The 20839-nt window shown below is 38.4% G+C and overlaps 2 protein-coding genes across 4 annotated transcripts in view; one reads left to right on the top strand and one right to left on the bottom strand.

Moving 5' to 3' along the window:
* The first annotated feature begins 666 nt into the window (after positions 1-666).
* The window catches only part of rnf165a (ring finger protein 165a), a 22526-nt gene continuing 2353 nt past the window's right edge, over positions 667-20839 (top strand). The window contains exons 1-8 of one of the 3 annotated variants that reach the window (XR_006008515.1): positions 667-828; positions 8388-8688; positions 8777-8902; positions 9038-9164; positions 9610-9714; positions 10000-10095; positions 10357-10457; positions 12411-13442. Coding sequence is in view for 2 of the 3 variants with exons in the window: in XM_041970580.1 (XP_041826514.1) it covers positions 768-828; positions 8388-8688; positions 8777-8902; positions 9038-9164; positions 9610-9714; positions 10000-10095; positions 10357-10457; positions 12411-12528 (1035 nt within the window). In the remaining variant the exon portion in view is untranslated. Of the gene's footprint in view, positions 829-8387; positions 8689-8776; positions 8903-9037; positions 9165-9609; positions 9715-9999; positions 10096-10356; positions 10458-12410; positions 16011-20839 lie in introns of those variants that run through there. The other 2 variants (XM_041970581.1, XM_041970580.1) reach the window with 2 other exon arrangements.
* The window catches only part of LOC121630332 (lipoxygenase homology domain-containing protein 1-like), a 27380-nt gene continuing 23271 nt past the window's right edge, over positions 16731-20839 (bottom strand). Inside the window, exons 37-41 of the mRNA XM_041970579.1 lie at positions 18992-19177; positions 18293-18463; positions 18007-18145; positions 17570-17725; positions 16731-17441 (exon numbers count right to left, since the gene is read on the bottom strand). Of these exons, the coding sequence (XP_041826513.1) occupies positions 16961-17441; positions 17570-17725; positions 18007-18145; positions 18293-18463; positions 18992-19177 (1133 nt within the window). The 3' untranslated portion in view covers positions 16731-16960. The remainder of the gene's footprint in view (positions 17442-17569; positions 17726-18006; positions 18146-18292; positions 18464-18991; positions 19178-20839) is intronic.

Raw genomic sequence — 20839 nt, 5'->3', positions numbered from 1 at the left:
GTCAGCTACCCTCTTGACACATAATTGGGAAACATTTATCAAGTAGCATTTGTAAAAATATAATATGATAATTCTGCCTGTGAACAGTAGCAGCATTTTCCAAACCAGTCAGGACCAGTTTATTTTACATCCACCCAGTTTATATTACATCAAATGAAAGGATGTTGGGTTCATGACACTGCTAAAGAGAAGAAAAAGCTTAAATTCAGCCATTCTCATTGCTGTAGCTTGACCCACACTATTTTCAGTTGGACCAACCTGGTCTTAATTTTTCATGTTAAATGCACATACAGCTCTCTGCATGTAAAATTTAACACCAGAAACAGGAGTACGTCCTATAGGCACTGGTGACATTTATTAACTAACATGTAGAAATTAATCAGAAAAAGATCATTCTTAGTATATAACTTCTGAATTGTTCAAGATTATTGGCCTATGTTTAATATACAAATAGTTAATAGTAAAAAGTTATATATAAATAAAAAGCCTGTAATATCTGACTATATTATGAGCTTATTTGGAGCACCCAGTGATGGAGGGGCGGGCTGTGAAAGACATCTCCGCCCCTGCACTAATCCCATTGGTGGATCCTAATACAATACCAAACCAGAATGGGGTCCTGCTCAGAGGGGTTCAGTGATTGGCTACTTGGCTTTGTGTGTACAGACAACGCAGGCTGTCCGTTTGAATGTGCAGGGGACTGGAGGGGATCATTTCCATGGACCATCTGTCTCACTGGCTGCACTCCCAACAAAGAAGGACCCAGGATGGTGTTAGTCCATGTTGGATATCTGGTTCTCCCCGTCTTCGGCTCAGTTAGAAATAGAGGTATGATTAGCCTAATGCTTTTTTTTTTGTTTTGTTTTTTTATCCTAACCCTAACACAAAATTCTCGGCGTTTCTTCTGATTATAATTATTTATTTTATTTTAGTTTATTTTCTTATTGTTAAACGTACACTGAAGTAAACAGAGCTGGCACCTGCTAGCTAAACAGCGACGCGGTGGAAACACGGGAGCGATGGAGACATTAGCCGTCTTGCTAGCTGCAGTGTCGTCTTAAATTAGCCGAACTCATACTGCTAAAACGCTCTTAAGTGGTACTGTTGACGTTTCCAGAGAGCCTTAAAAATGTTAGATTTAGACGTTTCGAGGCCTGTGATTCGCACCAAATGACTGCAGCTGTCAAATGGCAGCCTTGCTTTTGTTTTATCCTCAGTGGTCTGCGCGGTCCTGTCTGGTTTATCTGCGCCGTGTTAATGTGCGTTTACTGTAATCTTTTGCAGTCTCCACCAAAGATTACAGTGAATTGATGCTGACTTAACTTTAACTGCCAACACATATGCACATATGTTAGGATTTAATTACTTGTCCAAATAAGCGGCTGTATCAAATATCCAGCATGACGGGTTATTTTCTCCTTTGTTTGCACGCGAGTGTTAACATCTAGCCCATTTATTTTTAACTCTAACTTTTATTAATTTCAATTAATGACTTTTGCATTTTTGACTCTATTACAAAGCAGCATTACAAATGGGTTAGCAATTTCTGCCTCTTCCCTCTAAACCTAAAAACAAACAAACTGAAATTTCGCTGCAGGTGCTGCACAAGAGAAAAAAAGACGCCGAATTGGGCAAAAACACAACCATCATCCTCAGCTGCAGCAGGCTATCTGTGATGATTATGTAATAATAATAGTAATTTAACGTGCATTGTTAAATCTACATGCAGTAGCACCAATGATTTCATTGTGCTTTTATTTGTGTTCTTTTTTCCTGTTTCATAGTATCGAAGCTGGCTCTACATTCCGCATTTCTCAGACCTTTGTCCCCCTCCATTGTGTAGCTAACGATCATCTGCTGCTGTCTGCCGTAGCCTCTGCCTGTTCTCTGCATCTAGCTGTATTGTGAACCCCTTCTTCCTCATTTCCTATTTTCATCTGAAGACGACATTGGCATTAAAACCGAGTTCCCACTCATACCGTATCCTTCTGTGTAACAGACTAAAGAATAACACTTTCTGTAGAAAACAGTTTGTCTTTATTTAAACTGTCATGTTGCTCTTTAGTGAATAACCCATTGTAGCATTAGGCTTTACTACAGACTGTCATTGTGATTTTCCCATTCAGTGTGGATAGACTACATTCTGCTGTAAATTTCTGTAAAGTGGATACATTTTGATCCTTCTCGATTCGATTACAGCCAGGCTTGATCGAACTAAATGATTACTGTCATATCCCCTATTTACAAAAGTGCATTTGTACCAACTTCTGCTTTATTATTACCATTATCAAATAACCCTGTAATCCTAACATTCATCAATACCTGCTGTGCTGAAATCACAGTTCACGTGGTGTTATTTTAAACTTTGAGAGCCCACTGTGCCTGTTAAAGTGGCGTATAAACAATTGATCATAATCTTGTCCATGTATTTAAGCCTGCTTTCCTGCTAGAAATATTGATTTCATAATAAACTGGCAAGATGCTGTGCTAACTCATCTTGCCATTTTGAAAATACCTCACTATCATGCACAGTCCCCCCTCTCAAATTTTTCCTCCAGCACCTCCAGAATGCTATCCATTTTACAGGAATGTGTATATCCTGCACTGCTGTAGAAGTCCTTTAGAATCAAAATGTCTTTTTATTCTTTGGTTTTGGTTTTCTACCTTATGTTCTTGTATTAGAACCTAATGCATGGTCATTTTATACTTTTTTTAATTTATTTTTTTCCACATTGAACAGCAGATTCCAATGTAATCTTTGTGTAGAGATGTCCCTGCTGTACTGAAATGTGCTGTAAGCATACACATCTACTCATTGGATGCTGCTTCTGTTCTGTTAACCCTACAGAGAGCATGGTCAGGCCTTGCCTTTGATCTTTATTTGCATGGTGTTATTATGGTTATATAGGATATATTACTCTTATTATTACTATTATCACACAGTACCACACATACTAATATTTTCCAATAAAGACTGTAGTTCTCTTCCTAACCTTCAGTGTGCTTTTTGCTGATTTCCATGTGTTCCCTTCCTCTTCCCTCCACACTGTGCTGTCACTGAGACGGTCCCCTCACTCTATATGTGCTCTCATTTTTCTGCTGTCTTTGACAGAGTCTCCTCAAATTGCTGTTCTGCTTATTTTGAAGTAAGGGCAGCCATATATTTTGCCCTTTAAAACAAATAGCCATACATTGATATTTCCTTTTCAATGCTATCATCCACTCTAATCCATTCACTATAAAACAAAACACTACCTCTCTCACATCCACTCATTGGTGTTCATTGGTGTTGAATTAACAAAAAAAAATCCTTTTTTTAAAAATGTGAATTGGCATACATATGTTAAAGTGCACCAGTTAAATCAGAAAATATCTGTGGGTGAATTAGGGTCTTTAACTTTATTGCAAATAAAATTCTTAAAAGGTGAAAGACACTGAACACATTTAGCAAAGATTATGTTAAACTACAATTCTCCTGATGCAACCAAATATTAAATGGTGGTATTGCCAGGTATTATCAATATGTTGATTGAAATTGTCGGAAAGTTAATTATGATTTTGTCACAACATTGATATTTAAACCTTTAAAGTTATTTGCATTCTTCCTTTACTCTTTGTGATCAAAAAGTGGGCTGCATTTATGTGTTGATTATGTTTCTACACAGAGTTAATAAAAGAAAAATGATTCAGTTTGGGTTGATGGTGCAGTAAAGGTTCCAGGAAATAGGTTTAAGAAATGCTGAATGAAGTTCTCATCGATGGGGCTTTGATACTATGATTCGCCATGGTAACGGGGTAAATAAAGACCAGCAGCGCTGTTTTACCATCTTTCAGAGCTATTGAAATGTGAATCTCTGCCAATGCAAAAAAGCAGTGAAAGAGAAAGTTAAGTTCATATAATTAGCCTTTATTTCATTCTGTTGTTTTCCTGACTTGAAGTTTTCCAAAGATGGATGTAAAAGCATTAATCTAATCTTGGATCATATAGATTATTTAAATATGTATTTATTACCTGTCCAAGGTGTAACCCACTTTTCCCACGACAGCTGGGATAGCCTCAAACCTTCTGACAGGAAAGCAGGTGTTGAAAATGGATGTTGTATCTGTAATCTGATGTGAGAAAATGCAGAAGACAGAAACTGAAAATTGTATTGTGAAGCAACGGATGAGAAAGTATCCCTTTGGATCTCTGTGAAGTCACAGGCTGATGCAGTAATTAGGATTTTGTTAAATTATAGTTAAAAGGGTACCTAGATTAAAACTGAATTGACATTTTTAGGCAACATAAAAACCTTGCTCAAAAGGAATTCATGACCACACTTCCATCTGTCACTACTTCATTATGAAACTGTGCTAACTGTATTGTTAGTGCAGGGAACTGTTTGGCAAGCATGCCTTCTGCCTTAAAGTTGGTAAGAATCAGTTAAAATCTGTCAACTTTTCTCCCACTGCATGAAGGTGACAATAAATGGTGTCAGACAGCTGCTTCAGGATCAGCAGAAGGGAAAAAGCCTGACTGAAACTCAGTTTGCTGAAAGAAACCTGGGAGCCAGCAGGTTAGGCTCATAGAGTCGGTTGCCATGGTAACAATCTTTCTGGACCAAAACCGAGATTTTTTTTTTCTCCCTCATTTTATGGTTAACAAACTGTTTCCACAAAACCGCTTTCTGGACCAGACCTCAGCTCTGTTCAGGAGTCACAGAACCAGTAACTTAGTTTTTAACCTCAGCACTAGTTTAACACATCAGTAATGACTTGACCAGGAGTTTATTTAAACCAAATTTTAACAAATGTATCATGCAATTTGGGTTTCCAAGAAGACTCGTCAAGCTCCTGCAGGAGTTCACACTGACAGAAAAGTTTGACCTTCTTCATATGACCTGGCTCTTCTCTTTTCTTCCAGTTTGTTGTCATGGATTAAGCACATATCATCTCATGATATCATGATTATTTTCTTTAAATCTAGTTGATAACTGCTTCTCAGTTAAAACCAACAGTTTAGATATGCAGCCAATGTTTTTGTTTACTTAAGAACCTAGTGATTTTGTTTTTGATTTAGTACCTATTTTTATTTTTTTTTCTCTGTTAGCTGGCAATTATATTAGAGGCTCAACAACCCTCGTGTCTGGGTAAAAATAAGAAGGTTCAACCAGCAGCCTGTTTGTAACACAAAAAAATGGTTACAAGAAAACAATTCAGGTTTCTGCTATGGTAATGAAATCTGCCTAAAGCATTTCTGAAGTTTAATAATCATGCTATAAACCCAAGTGTTATAATTAGGAAGCTTTGCAACAGAGATTCTGTATCCTGTCGTGTCATTCTTACATCTCAGACTGTAAAAAACAACCGATCTCTCATTGGGCTCTTCTTGGTAATTGGCAGAACAGATCTTGACACATTTATAAATAAACTCTTCTATCACAAAGCAGTAGGTTGCTGCTAGCAGTTTTGCAACGTGAAAATGAATTAATTAATCATGTAATCGTCTAGTCTATTTGCATCTTGGCTCGACTAAACCCAGTTAGACAATGTTCCCCAATCATAAGTGAAAGAACAAGGCTTTGGATCATTTACTGCTGTGCACACTGAGAAACAACATTAAGTAAGGTTTAGGGGTAATGTTTTTTATTTTATTTGATGGTGTCCACAAACAATATTACACAGTGTTCATGACTGGTTGTCCCGTTTAAGTTAAAAGATTTTTAAATGTATTCTCTGCCTTTAAGTGTCTATTTTACTTGCAACACAGCAGTAAAAAGTTATTTGAGAAGTGTGAAAGTGTAACAATTTGTCAAAAAAAAATCCAACACAGACTTCGGTGTTATATCAGTTATGTGTTTTTTGAAGCAAATTCTAAATATACACTCATAAATGTAGAGTTTTAAAGTTTGAGACTGCTCAGGTACTTGAGCTTTACGTCAGTTCAGAATGTCTGAAATAGTTATTTATGTGCAAACAGGAGTTCCTGAGATGTGTGTGCTCTGTACATTTCACCATCAACTACAGGCTTTTAAATAACTCAACAGCTGTAATGCATGTGTTCCACTGCAGTGGCTGTGTTGGTAGTAAAACCAGCCCTGTCTTTATTTAACCGATGCACACAAGTAGGGTCAGTGAGCATGCCATGCAATTTATACTGTATGCAGTTTTTCAATCAACATAGCTTCTGCAAGGGGACACCTTGATCAGAGAAATCTGAAGGTGGGTGATGGGGTGAGCTTGTCACGTGATGGTTGGAAGACCACTGGACAGAGAATAGGATTAAGTTAGAAGGGAGGTGTGATTTGTGAAGCTGCAGTGATGGAAGCTGGAGGCGGTGAGGGAGGATTTATGTCAGACTGCTGCAGTCGCAGGTGGGTGGGCTTACAGGCTGTCACTCACACAGAGAAACCATGCCGCAGCCACGCTGTGGGGGAGGGGCTGCCTGTGCAGCAGCTCAGGGTTGAGAAGTGGATTGTGTTTGTGCTTGTGTGTGGATGGGTGGGAGCCTGTTCTGCACCAATCAGACATTTCATGACTGTAAGTCAAAGCAGAGATGTCACAATAACGTCATCACCGTTGGTGCCAGCAGCTCTGCAGTATTTCAAATATTAATGTCAGCAGTTAATGCTGTGAAAGAGCACAGAGTATCATAATTAGTCATTTACAAGCTTCACACAGATTCCTCATCAGGCCAAGGTTTTCATACAAAACTAATGTAGAGAAGCCATTAATCAGTCTAAACCACCAGACTGCCATTTCTGCTCTATTTCCTCAGCCAAATGTTTTCAGTTTGCTCGTGGCGCTCTGGGTTCACTGGCTTTTCATGTCCCAAGGCTACATGCAATGAAGCTGCCAAGCAAGTATGTCAGCATTAATGAAAGAAACAGTTTGGCATTTTAAGAAATAAGCTTTTCTGCTTTGCTTATTTTGGTTAATACTACACACACACACACACATATATATATATATATATAATAAAAGTGTTGATAAACGACACTGTTAATTTATGAGCATTGGAGACGTAGGTTGGTGGATTGTACCTGTTTGCATTGATGATTGATGAAGGGTTAGACATTGACTCTGGAGCCCCCAGACTCATCACAATGAAAAGGAGACAAGATTTGACTGAATATATGGAATAAGACTACAAATGACGTAAACAAAGAAGCAAAATTAACACTGAAGTCATAATTCATACAGAAATGTTAACGATTACATATGTAATTCTGTAAGGTTTGACAAAAGAAAGACAAAAGCAAATTTTTTGTATAGCACATTTCATGTACAAGACAATTCAAAGTGCTTTACATAAACCATTACAGCAGGGTGCAGAAAGCAATACAAGTACATAAAAAAAAAAAAAAAGAAACTGCCTTATTGGATAAAATAGCCTAAGTGGAACAAAATAACCACAAATAGGTGCAAAACACCCTTTTGGCTTTTTAATACTTAATTAAAATTATTTATTTTTTCCTAGGAGAACAATCTCTCATAAGTCTCCATAATTGTTTCTGATCTTTGTGTCAGAATTATCTATAGGTCACTAACAGTGACCTTGGCATCACTTTTCACTTCTAGTAACTGTATTAGCATGTTCTAGCCAATGCTGAGCTGTTGGGTAGAACATCTAATATGAGCTGAATATCCAGATGCACATCTTCAACTTCAAAAATTTCTCCATACATTTTAAATATATATACATCAGTTAACAGGCAGATCTGCCCTCCTCCTCCCATTAGGCATACAATGTCAGTCTTTACTGCAACAGAGATTAACATTGCCTGATTGAGCATGAAACTGTTAAAATCACTTTAATGTACCCCATTTATTTGTGGGCCATGAACAGACACAATAGACTGCTGTGCACAATCCCTCCTGACCCTGCTGGTTCAGAAAGCTTGAGGGCTGTGATGAGAAGTTGAAGTAGCAATTATTTGTCTCCATCTCACGCTCCCTCAGCCCTCAATTCTCTGTGCTGAGAGTAATGTGTATTGATTGTTTTGAACAAGTCAACACTTAGGAGATGTCACAGCCACACAACCCCATGTCTTTCTCATCTCTGATATGGAAAGTGGGTGAGGGCAAAAATGGAGATGCATTATCTTTTGAGAATTTAATATTCCTTCAAACAGCAGACATTAGATTAACCAGCAATGGACTGTAAATAAGTAGATATTTAAAAAAAAAAATCTCAAGATGTTAGTAATGATATGTCTGTCTGATGGCAGTATAGAGGTAGACTATTAGGTTTGAATGATGCTTCACAGGTCTCTGTTATCCATCTACCTTTCTGTCTGTTGTGTTATGTCTTGTGTCAAGTCTCTCCTATCTTGTTTTTGTGTGTCTATTGACTGGCTTATCTCTTATCTGGCTCAACCATGATGCCTTACCTTTATTTCCCATAGGAGCGCATTTCAGCAGGCATCAGCACAGCCATGCTACCTCCTGCCGACACTTTCACCTGGGCGCTCCCCAGGCGCCCATCTCAGCAGAGTTCCCTCTCGGACATGCCAGCCAACTCCCACAGACTGGTCTGGCCGCCCACCTGTCCCCCGCACATCACCCAACCCTCACTGCCCTGTCCGCACCTCCTCAGTTTCAGGATGTGCCGGGGCCTTCATTCCTACCTCAGGCCTTACACCAGCAATACCTCATCCAGCAGCAGCTGCTTGAAGCACAGCACCGCAGAATTCTCCCGCACTCCAGGTAGTAATTATGCTACATACTAAAAGTTATTTATACATACAGAAAGCAAATCATCAACAACAACAAAAATCATCTTATATAATTGCAGAAGAACCCAGGAGCGCATCCCTATGAACCCTCACCGACTGCGTTCAGGTTATGAGTACTCTGGCCCTCTCCATGTTCCCCAGCCACTGACACAGCAGCCACGTTATCTGGCCGAAGGCACTGACTGGTGAGTCTCCGAGAATAATGAGGGTCCTGTAAAGTTGAGAAATAATCCCGTCGGTCATCTCTGGATCCATCTTTCTGTCTTTACCACTGCATGGTGTGAGTAATAATACTGATGTAGTCACATGCCTGTCTGCAGGGATCTTAGTGTAGATGCTGGCCTCCCTCATCAGTACCAGCTCCAGCAGCTCCCACAGCACTATCAGCATTACCTGGCCTCTCCTCGAATGCACCACTTCCCCAGGAACACATCGTCTGCACAAGTGGTACATTGTGTTATCCAGCTGTATCTGTCCTGATCTTTATCACATTCATCTTTTAGTCATGTTTCCAGTTGATATCTTGGTATCTTAGTAAAATATACAGTGGCTCTGAGGTGCAGAGGACATCCGCATAAAAAATACAACAATAAAAAAGAGGATAAAAGTTAACAAAATACAAAAGAAATCAATAATTAAACCAAAAGTTGTTGTTGTTGTGTTTTGCATCTTAACACCAGGGTATGAAAGAGTAAAAAACTATCAAAACTAAACACACAAACTTCTTGAAAATTATCACTAAATAGCTATTTGTAAAGAACCTATGGGTATGTAAGTAAAACCTAGACCCACTGAAGATTTACTTTGGTGTCTTTTAAACAGAACAACAGGTTTGGTTTCTGTTTCAGAGGAATCATGTGCAGGATCACCAATAAGAATTTTGTTTTACTAGGTTGTGCATGAAATTAGAAACTATCCGTACCCCCAGCTGCATCTGTTGGCCCTGCAAAGTCTAAATCCTTCAAGGCACGCCGCCGCTGTGAGAGAAAGTTATGAGGTAAGCCTGTCTCTAATTATGTTTAATACATTTTATTCTCTTAAGACACAATAACACCCTGTCTGCATTTCAATCTGTTCTAATTCTGAACATATTAAGTAGCTGTTTTCTACTTTTGATTTCACAATCTTCATAAGACCAGGTTTATTCAATTTAAAACAGATTTTTTATACAATTAATTTAGTTTAAATTTGTTTTTTGACCTTGTAAATGAACATTTTAAAAATGACAATCCCTGTTTTTAGTATTTTTGTCATTCTAGTGAACATCAGCTATTTGTTTCAGGAGCTGTTGCAGTTGGAGGATCGACTGGGTAGCGTCAGCAGGGGAGCTGTTCAGACAACTATAGAGAGATTTACCTTTCCTCACAAATACAAGAAGGTATGACTGCTACCTAATTTAATTACAGAACATATAAGCTAGATTATTTCACAGGGCCGAATATTGCGGTTTCACACACAAAACTAAGATTTCTCTCCAGATGTTTATGGTTAGGTTCAGATTTTACAAAATACAGGTTATGCATCTGTAAAAATCTACATGTTTACACTTTTTACTGTATAGTTCATGAGACACCTCATATCATATTCATGCTGCTCAAATTTAAACAACAGCCTGACAATACAATGCCGTCAATTACAGAGAAAGCCTCTGCAGCTGAAGATTGGGGAGGAAGAAGAGACAGATGTGGATGAGAAGTGTACCATCTGTTTGTCCATGCTGGAAGACGGAGAGGATGTCAGGTGAGAAAGAGCCCAAAAATCAATAAAAATGCTCCAGGAAAAAGATTTTTTCTTTGTGGTTTAGATACTAATGAGACCACAACAACTAATGCTTGCACTGTAAGCTTGAAACTACACTTAGTAGTTGTCGTAGCTTAGCATAAATAATCTGACAGTTTGCCATGTTTAGAACAGATGTTTGCTCCTAGCATCTGCAAGGTGACTAATAGATAATTCACAGTGTTAACGGCCATGACCAAGAAATTGTCAAAGTCAGGGATGCTTCTTTAGGATGGGACCTTCCAAATAAGAAAAAAGTCCTATTATCAATCAATTGTTGTGCACACAAAAAAGCTGATAAACCAACATGGCTGTTCAATAGCATGTAGCTGGTAGCTGGCTTATTAACAGCCATTTATTGACAATTTATACTTTGTAGTACTTAAATGGAACACAATAAACACACGATGTGATGCTAACAACTTTATGACTAAACATATGGTGAGAATAAACATGAAACTTCATTGCATATTGCTTCACACTTAGTTAATCTTTCTTCTGCACAATGTTTTAAATGTGCAAAGGATTGTGGGTACTATGAGAACACTAAGGATACACAGAAGTGTGCTTAAAATTTCATTGGATGAAAGACTAGCCTTTTAAAGGATCCTTGACATCCTAACAGTCCTTTTGGCAAGATTTTATGATGTGGCATCCTTGAAAGTTGTTAAAATATTAAGAAATTAATTCTGAGAAGCTCTGATAGTCCCTGTTTATTTATGCTCTGGTAGTTTAGTCTGTGGATTTAACAAACAATGTTAATGAGCTCTAGAAATGCTGGCAGGCATTTAGGAAAGAGAGTCCAAAAGTTTTAAAATGTGTCCATTCTTCATTCTAAGCTATGCTAACAGGCAATTGTTGATCAATCCTGCACATCAGTTAAGAGATATTTTAGTTAATTTTTCAGCACAAAATGCTGAAACTTTGGGATGTTGGAGGCTTTCCTTTCATGAACTGTTCACTTTAGGCCTTTCCACAATATTTTTATTAGATTTTATTAGACTTTGACTAAGATGCTCCAGAACATGAACTTTCTTCTTCTTTAACCACATTGATCAAGGCTGTGCTGAGGATTGTTGTCCTGAATGACTCTTGAGATTTATTTCAAGGGCAGATGACCCAACATTTCCCCTTATAATTCACTGGTATTTTTCAGAATTCATTCTTTAATCAATAATGGGAAGCCTTTGTGGCCCAGATGAAAAAAATGCTGTTTTACTTTCTCTAAAGACAATACTTCTCATTTAAACCAAAACGTTCTATTATGTCCTTATTCATCAACCACACATAATGATCATGCAAATGGTTAGCAGTATTCTTTGGAGACAGCAGTGTCTTTGTTCTTGCAGTCTCTCTAAGTGTTCTTTTAATAGTAGCGTCATTTACATTAGAAATATGACTGAGGCCTTTAGTTGCTTAGAAGTCGGTCTCTGGGATCTTTTATGGCATTACTTTACATACACTGCTGTGACATATTTTATGGACATATCTACTTTTTGACTTATGTGCTCTTTTGATGACATTTTGCAGTCATTTTCATTCAGAAGAAAAGCAAATTATAATAATTTCATAAACTTCAAGCATCATTGTCAGTGTATTTCCCCAAAAGGATCTGTTCTTTGGATCATTGTGCACATGCATTTCAAACCAAGTTAGGCAAGGAATTACAGAGAAGACGAACTGTACCCTGGGATGAAGAAAGAGGGTCGACTTACAGCATGGAGGCTCAGCTGTCTGAGAGGCATGTGGGACTGATGACTCAACAGAAGTCATCTCTACATGCCTGACTGCACAAAATGAACTTTCCCTTGTTTCTGAAGTTTATAACAAGCGCATAACTGTATGCTCTGAGAGAGTCATGCATGCTAATGTGAAACCATTGACCCTGTGTTTTTCTGAATTTCTGTCCTCCAGGAGATTGCCCTGCATGCACCTCTTCCACCAGGGCTGTGTGGACCAATGGCTGGCCACTAGCAGGAAGTGTCCAATCTGTCGAGTTGACATCGAAACACAGCTGAACCCTGACAGCTGATGAGATTCGACTCCCAGTGATCCAGTCACACTGTTGTGGTTCTGTTTTTTTCTTCCATCCCGGCTTGCCGACTCTCCCTCCCCCCACAGCCCCCACTGTTGGGGTGCTTTGCCAAATGTCTCCAGACTTCCTGTGACATCACAACCCTTCTGACTCATGCTTTACTGAGCCAAGCCAGGACTGCACGAGAGGCCGCAAAGGACTCTCCTTATAGAAGCACATCCTTCTGGAAGCAAAAGACAAATACACGCATACTTATGTACACAGGGTTTACTTGTAGCTTGCTGGTTGTAAGTGGGGTGTTGTTGCTGTTGTGGTGTTGTACTGTAGGTAGCCACGGGGTGTGTAGCATGTCCTCAAAGCCATGATTTAAAGTCCTGAGAGTGGAAAACACATAACCCCACACTGAGCTGGCTACTCTTCTCTCTCCTTTCTCTGTCTTTCTAAAACATACATATATATATATATTATTAAATATATATATTTCTCTTTTTTCAAACATTCAGTCAAAATGAATATTCTGCCACACAAAAAAGCTTAACTGAAACAAAATACTCAGATGCCATGTTTACCCACAGGTCATTTGTGGTCGTCGTAGAGTAGCACTAATCAACAAGTAGTGGACCTTCCAGGGGCCAAGCACCAGCTAGCTGAGTGTTTTGATCCTATCATGCAGCTTTGACATTTTGCAATACAGTTATACTTACCTTGGGTTGGTGTTGTGTCAGTAGGTCTCTTCATTGCTGTGGAAACTGAAACCAGTGATTGAGTTGTTTGGTGTTTGAAATTAGAGTTAAAAAAAAATGGGTCACAGTGTTTTACCAAAATGCATTTTGTGGCAGTGTAGCTTGAATCTGCACACAAGTTTTGTGTGTATGTGTGTGTGTGTGTGTGTGTGTGCTCTGCCCTGCTGTGTGTGACTTAAAGAATGTGTCTAACAAACATGTGGATGTTGAACATGCAAATGTGAGTGTACTTCATGAGTTCGAAGCAATGCCTGGAATTAAACACATTGTAGGTTAATAGCATGACCACTGGAGTGCATATACAACACAAAGCCAAAAAATAAAAAATAAATAAATAGAAAAAAAAAAAAACTGGATGAAAAGAAAAGGCTATCATGCACAGCAGAGCTAGGTGGGAGGATTTAGCTGACCTTATACCTGAATTTTTATCTGGCAGGGGGCCAGTGGCAGAACAGTGTACTAAAAATGCATGTTTCGTTGTTGGCTTGGGCTATCAGCTTTGGTAGCGTTACTTCTGTTTAAAACGGCACAGAGATGCCTGTGCATGACAACTAATCTGAGCTCTGACTATCTTCTCAACACTAACAAACAAACAAAAAAACTCAGTCAGCTGTTGCTCCCCTGACTTGTAGCGTGTGTTCATCCTGTCCCCCTTGTTGGCAACGATGGGATCCTCTTGATGTTTACCTTATTGCCTAAAGAGCAAGCACATTTGAGAATAGTTATAGCAACAAGAAGTTAATCCTTGATATTTCATTTGTGTTGGTTTATATTTAGGTATAGATTCATGCAGTGTTTCTAGCTGGGAAAGGAGCTTTTGCGTATTGATCTTGTGTATTTGTGTGACAGACCTCCCCTCGTGGTTGCTATGCTGGTTGCTATGCTGTATTGCTAGAACATGTAGAACGTGATGCGATGGAGGCAGCCTCCCTCTCACAGTGCACACAGACACGAGACAACACAACAGCAGGGAAACATTCGGGCTGTTACAGTGAGTCACTCACATCTTTACCACCACTTCCTAATTTTAAAAACCTTTGTTTGTGTTAAAGGATGCCTTTAGGACCTTCACTGTCCTTTGCACTATGATAGAAAAGATAAGACTTTAAAATTACTTTTCCATGTCTTGTGCACTGCCAGTGTTGACACTGCCTCCTCCTGTAGTGGAGTCATCTGTGATGAAGTTTTCATAGTTTACACAGGGTGTTGTCAGTTGAGATGCCTTAAGTATTTAACAAGCATAATTTATTACTAACTGTAGATATTGTGGGTATGCATTTAATTTTATATAGTTATTTGGGGGCAACTGAATCATAATTTATTTATTTAGAAATAACAAAAAAAAAACATTATGGGAAAAAAAAACAATTACCTCATTTTTGCATTGTTTTAAATGGGAATGCTTTGCATGCAGATGTACTTTTCAAACACTAAAAGGAAAAACTAAACTAGCCCTGCTGTTTGATTTCCAAAAGCTGGCTGTGCCATGTTTACTGTCCAAGACTGAGCTACTGAGCCTGCTCTCTGTTTCTATCTCTCATGTGGTGCTGTGGATCTTAGTTACATTCCATTCAATGCAATTTCTCTGATCCCCCATGCTGTGATGTAGTGGACAAACTGCAACGAAGTGAACTGGTTTTCAGTGTATAACTTTTTTTTTTTATTTCAATGTTTTGCACTCACTTGTTTAGATATGGGAACCCTCTCACTGGCAAAAAAAAAAAAAACAACAACAAAAAAACACAAAACACAGTTTAGATTATTTTACTGGTTATTTTCTCTCTGTGCACTGTTCCTTCACTTTTGTATCTTTGATTTGAAGCTCTTTGATGTTTTTCTTAAGTTCTCTTGTAGACATAAACATAACAAGTGCCTCGCTATAAGTGTTGAGAGATATCTCCATGTTACTGAACCCACTAACAACAATCAGTCCATAAAGCCACCATGCCTTGTTGGTTGCATAATTAATCAAATGGATGAGACATGAAGAAGCTATGTTAACAAGTTCTCAAAAAAATGTTCAAATAGCTGCTGTTAGTGATGCATCGCATATAGTGGAAATATTCAGACTATTAAGAGGCATGTTTCACTGTGGACTTTTCAAATATTACAGTCATTTCTCTTTAATTGATTTCATTTTCCCTCTCCTGTCCTTTCCATTTGTTTGATTTTACCCGTCCCGAGAGGACTTTCTGTCCTCTCAAGGATTATAAAGCACAACTTTTTCTAAAAATGCATGTTTTCTCAGGTTTCTGTGTAGTCACCATGGCTCAATAGTTTATGGTGAAAATATATACAAAGAATATAAATGGGGAAAAAAGGTGTAAATTTAGTTGCTGCTTGAATTTTAAACAAACTGAAGAGAAAATATGCCAAAAAGTGCCAGTGAAAGGGCTGCCGACATCCTTGTATGAAAATCTGCTGTTTAGCTGTGAATGCGCAATGTTTTTCAATATAGGATATTTTATCTGAAAATAGAACTATTTATCATTAATATTAAAGCAATAGCGCATTAATGGTGATGAGTGTGTTGATGAAGAATGAGCATATTATGGGTAAATGTTCAATTCACACTTGGTGGAATTTTGTACTTTAACTTTATTTATTATTATTTCTACTAATAATGATGATGATTTCAAAAATTGCATTGCTAAACCCAAACTCCTCTGTTTTGTTTTTTATTTTAATCTAATTTCATGGCTTGTATATTATCCTTTTATATGTGCTCTTTTTGTAATAAACAGGATTATACAGAGAAGTTCTTGATTTTGTGTGTTATTTTTGGTCTTGGATATCCCCAAAATCAAAGCTGAAATTAATATATGACCCTAAAAAGGTTTGAAAACAAAAAAGTTCTATTGCATGCTTTGTGTTGATTTCATATAGGGAAAAAGTTCAGTGCTTTGTGCTTAAGTTTATATAAATGAGTTCATTAGATGTGATAACAACGGAGGAGGTGTTGGGATGGCAGGAATGGATGCAAACCAGGAAAAAGGTGACACACATGTAAATTATTTTTGGTCTAGATTTTGGGAAATAATGGAATAATTATTATAATTAAGGTCATCTAACATAAAAAGCAAATCATTTGGAAATGCGAACAGCCAACGTTATATCAACCGTAGTTTACTTAAGATGATCCTGCATTATATAGTTTTAATTGTGGCTGCACAAACACTTATACGTAATCAATAATGAAAAAAACTTTGACCTAGATTGGAGATAAATTAGTTTTATGACTTTTTTTTACATCTTTTCATAAAATGTATACAGTTTAGACAGACAAATTTTACCAGGTATTTGGCAAAATGATGATGATGAATGCTGAATTACGATCAAGAACATGGTACTGATGTAGAACAACATATAGAAGTACTGTACATTACATGCTGATGCAAGTAGGAGTCATTACAAAAGAGTTTAATCTTTTATAAAACATTTATCATTACAAAACAACTGGCCAAACCATCACTGACATCTGGAATATAAAAGCAATGGCACTTTACTCCATCCTGACTGAAGATGACATTGTCGCTATAATCCTAAAAGGATTTTAAAATCTTAAAATCTAAAAATATGCTTCAGTGCCTGAGATATAAAACTTGCCTGGGGCAGAATGACTTTGGTCATTATTTCTAAATATGCAGTTTTTTCTGGTGTTGGACTTTTCAGAAGTAGTTTCATGGTCAGTATTTTGGGTAGATGACCCTGGCAATCTGTTTATCTGCCCTCTTAGTGTCCAGCCACTTCCCACAGAGAAAGATGGTGCTGACACCATTGGCTAGATTGGTGACTTCCACCCGATCGAGCAACCAGCCAGGATTGAGGCCAGAGTTGTCATGCTCCACTTGAACTTTTTGCAGCTCTCCCATGTCCAGCATTTCCAGCAGAAAGCGATCTGTCTGCTCCCGTTCAAAGAGGTTGCGAAACTTCTGCCGCAGTTGCCGACGGCCTGAATCTCCATTGGAGCCATAGATGGTGATGAAAACATTGGCATCTGTTCCTGCTCCCTTCTCATCCCCTGTGATGACGATGATCTCGTACTTGACAGGCACCAGGCTGCGAGCTTTGCTGGCAAAGCTCTCAACGGTCTTTGTGCACTCAAAAGTCAGGAAATCATCCCTCTTTGGAGATAGTGGGATGAGTGCGTTGCAGCTAAAGATATATCTAAACAGATAGGTAAGAAAGCAGTGTTATGCTTTATCTGGAAATACCAACAAACATAAATGTTTGGGATAAATGCTGAAAATGATTGCTGTGGATGTGGACTGTTTAAGCAGTAACCAGTCTCTTACTTGTTTCCGAGTTCTTTTTCAGTCACAACAACCTCCTCCACGTGCCAGTAAGCCTCCCCTTTTACTTTCTTCCCATCCTTGGGTGTGTGACCCAGACAAATCCCAGCAATATCTCCCAGGTTCTTGGATGAAAACTCAAACCTGTCAACATTTCCCCTGAAAAGAAAGATTGATTGAGCAACTATTCTCTTGAATTGGTTCACATAGTTTAAATTCTAGTCCCTGCCAGCTTGCTTTGTGCCAGAATGAATCTTCAGTAGGATGCTATAATGTCATGATAGTGCAGTACAGCGCTGTTCTTCATTCAAGTGTTTCCTGCTGCTGGGATTATCGTTAAATGCAAAGGGGCCACTAGAGTTAGGGAGAGAATATTTCTTTGAGCTTTCCTGTGCTTACAAGTTGTACCTGACTGAGTTAATCTTGCTGTAAGTGCCTACCGCATGAACCTCTTCTTCTTTGAGGAGTTCTCCATTACAAATTCTTTTGATCTGGCCTTCTTCCCCTCAAGTACAATCCAAGCATTCTCTCTGGTTTCAGCTTCAGCTGAGTCTGCAGTTGTGGTGCAAATTTCATATTCTTTCAAAGAGAAAACACAGAGGCAGTTACAATAAGTTGTCTCATCAGTCCTTAAACAGGAACTGCATAATTTCCAGTCAAGAGAAAAACATAAATAAAGATGTTTTTGCACAGTTAGATATTGCTAATATTGCATGGTGGCCTTACTGGTTTTCTCGCTGAGGTCTAAGTAGTCATTGTTAGCACAAGGTAGCTCCCTCATTATCTGTCCATCATCATCATTCTTTGCGAGCCATCGGTCACAAGGAAAACGAAATGTTTTGTCCATGATTTCATCCTTCACATCAATGTACTCCACGTGCCAACCTGGAGCAGGACCTGGAGCAGGACAAAAAGGGTAAGTGACGTGAAAGTAATTAATTTAATATATTGACCAAGTTTCCTGTCACCTGCAAAGCAAATCTCCAATCAATTGTGGAAAAGCCATAAAATAGTTTGAATGAGACATGTTTCTATTGGCTGTGTAGAAGTCAATAAACTAGACTGAATAGTGTCACCAGAATATATAGGTTGTGTTGTGTTGTGCTGTGTAGGGTCATTTTGCTAGAAATGCTACTAATCAGCTGCGACTAACAATTCTGCTGGTCTAATCCCAAAATACCAAAAATGACACAGTAAAATAAGTGAAAAAAACACATCTACTGAAAATTTGCAAATGAAATACCCAGCAGTAAAGTCCAATACAACTTATCAGCATTTCTGTGCATCCGATGAGGAATAGCAACATGAATATTCTTCAGTTGTGAAAATAGGGACAAAATCCCCTTTGTTTAATTTTAACACACTTTTCAAAACATCAGATTTTAATTAGGCCCACATTCATAGTGACTGGTTTGAGGTGCTGACCAGTGTTGTCGTGCCAGACTCGCACTTTGGAGAGGTCTCCCAGGCTGAGGATATCAGAGAAGCGAAAAGTGTCCACCTGCTTGCGCTCAAACTTGTTGGACTTGTTGCACTCCTTCAGTGCAAGGGTCCCAGAGTCTCCATTCTCTCCAAAAATGATGATCCACACATTAGCATCAGTTCCTGCCCCTGAAGAGACAGAAGAGTGCCACCAATTAAAATAAAGATATATATATATTTCTGTCTGTCTTAGTGACTTCATGTTGCTAGTCACTCTGTTGGTAGTTTGCAATACATTTCAGCTATAGCCAGTGTAAAGCCACAAGACACGCTAGCAGAAGAGAGCAGGCAGAGTTGAGGTCTCTGACTCATCTATAATGCCCCCATGCTTTATCATTTCATTGCAGTCTGGTACACACTGAGTGACTGTGCGGCAGTCACTGGCAATCACTAACCTCAGTCTGCAGCTTTTTTCCCTCATTTTAAACATGTCTACACAAAAATCTAATATGTAAAACTTTTAACAGCACTCAGTTAATGAGAAATGGCAACACTGGAAATAAATATCCAGATTCTTTTAAAGTGGCTTTTATAAATGACTTAATATACACTCATGTGCCTACTTGATATTTAGTGCCTCTTGGATAATCCCATAACATATCAAAGAACACCATTACTGTATGCACAGCATGGCCTATTTAATATTATTTGCATGCATGTGCCTGTATGTGTGCGTGTCTATCAGCCTGGCTCATTATTCTTCCCAGAGCCTTCGCATTGGTGCAGGGCTGCATCTTAGCTTCTAGTAACTGCCTGGGGCAGAGAGCAGTCCTTTGAAGTCAGCTCAGACTTCTCGCCACACTATCGTATTGATCAGGAGTGCTAGAGCGCTAAAGAAAATACTGCATGAGGAAAAGATGACACACAGGAGACCGAAGGACTTCTAAGGAGGATTTCTTTCATTTCCATGTGGGAGTCAAATGTGAATTATTCCACATTTTCTCCTGGAAAAAATAAACCTCTGCACAGGGACATGAAGGTAAAAAATGAGAATGAGAAACAAAAAGATCTCATGGATTTGAGATTTGGAAAGTTATTGTAAAAATGAGAAGACAGCAAATAGGAATCTCTGCAAGATAATAACACCCATTTGCTATCAGAGTCATAGATGTTCACAGATCAGAGACTATCTCAATAAAGCCACCAACAGATGTGTCCCTTTCATAGAGTGGAAACAAATAGATGATACACTGGTCCTTCAGGAAGAGCTGAAGAATGTTACAGATTAAAGAGGATGTCTGAACAGTTTTACTCAGTCTGAGCATCCCTGGACCTGACCCAACACTGACCCTGAGATGAAAAGCTGGAAAGTGTCTGTGATAAGTAGATTTTAAAAAGCATCATCCTCTGGGTGCCTTTGAACCTTTTAGTTAATTTTGCTCTCAGGTCTGATCCAAATGTTAATGTGAAAGATATTCCCTGAAGAGTCTGCAACGTTTCATCTGTGACTTGATTAAAAACAGAAGATCAGTAGTTTTTCAACCTGAAAGCTGAAACTCTCACCTGGAGAAATATTCACAAGATGGTAAAAAAAATTGACTGAACAGCAAAAGCCTCTACACAAAAATTATGCCTCTTTGTTTTGATCATTCCTTTTCATCTTGTGAATTACTGAATTATTTCACACCTTCTAGCTCAGATCTCTGATGAAAGTTTCCTCAGTGAACGTGATGACAAAGAACTGACATTAGAAAGGATTTATGTGAAAGAATCACAATTATTAATCACAAACTCTGAATATTATGTTGATAATTGACCGTCAATGAGGGAATACATTAAAAAAAGAAATCC

Source organism: Melanotaenia boesemani, chromosome 19, assembly GCF_017639745.1.
Source record: "Melanotaenia boesemani isolate fMelBoe1 chromosome 19, fMelBoe1.pri, whole genome shotgun sequence".
Classification (NCBI taxonomy): domain Eukaryota; kingdom Metazoa; phylum Chordata; class Actinopteri; order Atheriniformes; family Melanotaeniidae; genus Melanotaenia; species Melanotaenia boesemani.
Note: the sequence above shows the minus strand (reverse complement) of the source record. Positions and strands in the feature narration are given on the sequence as shown.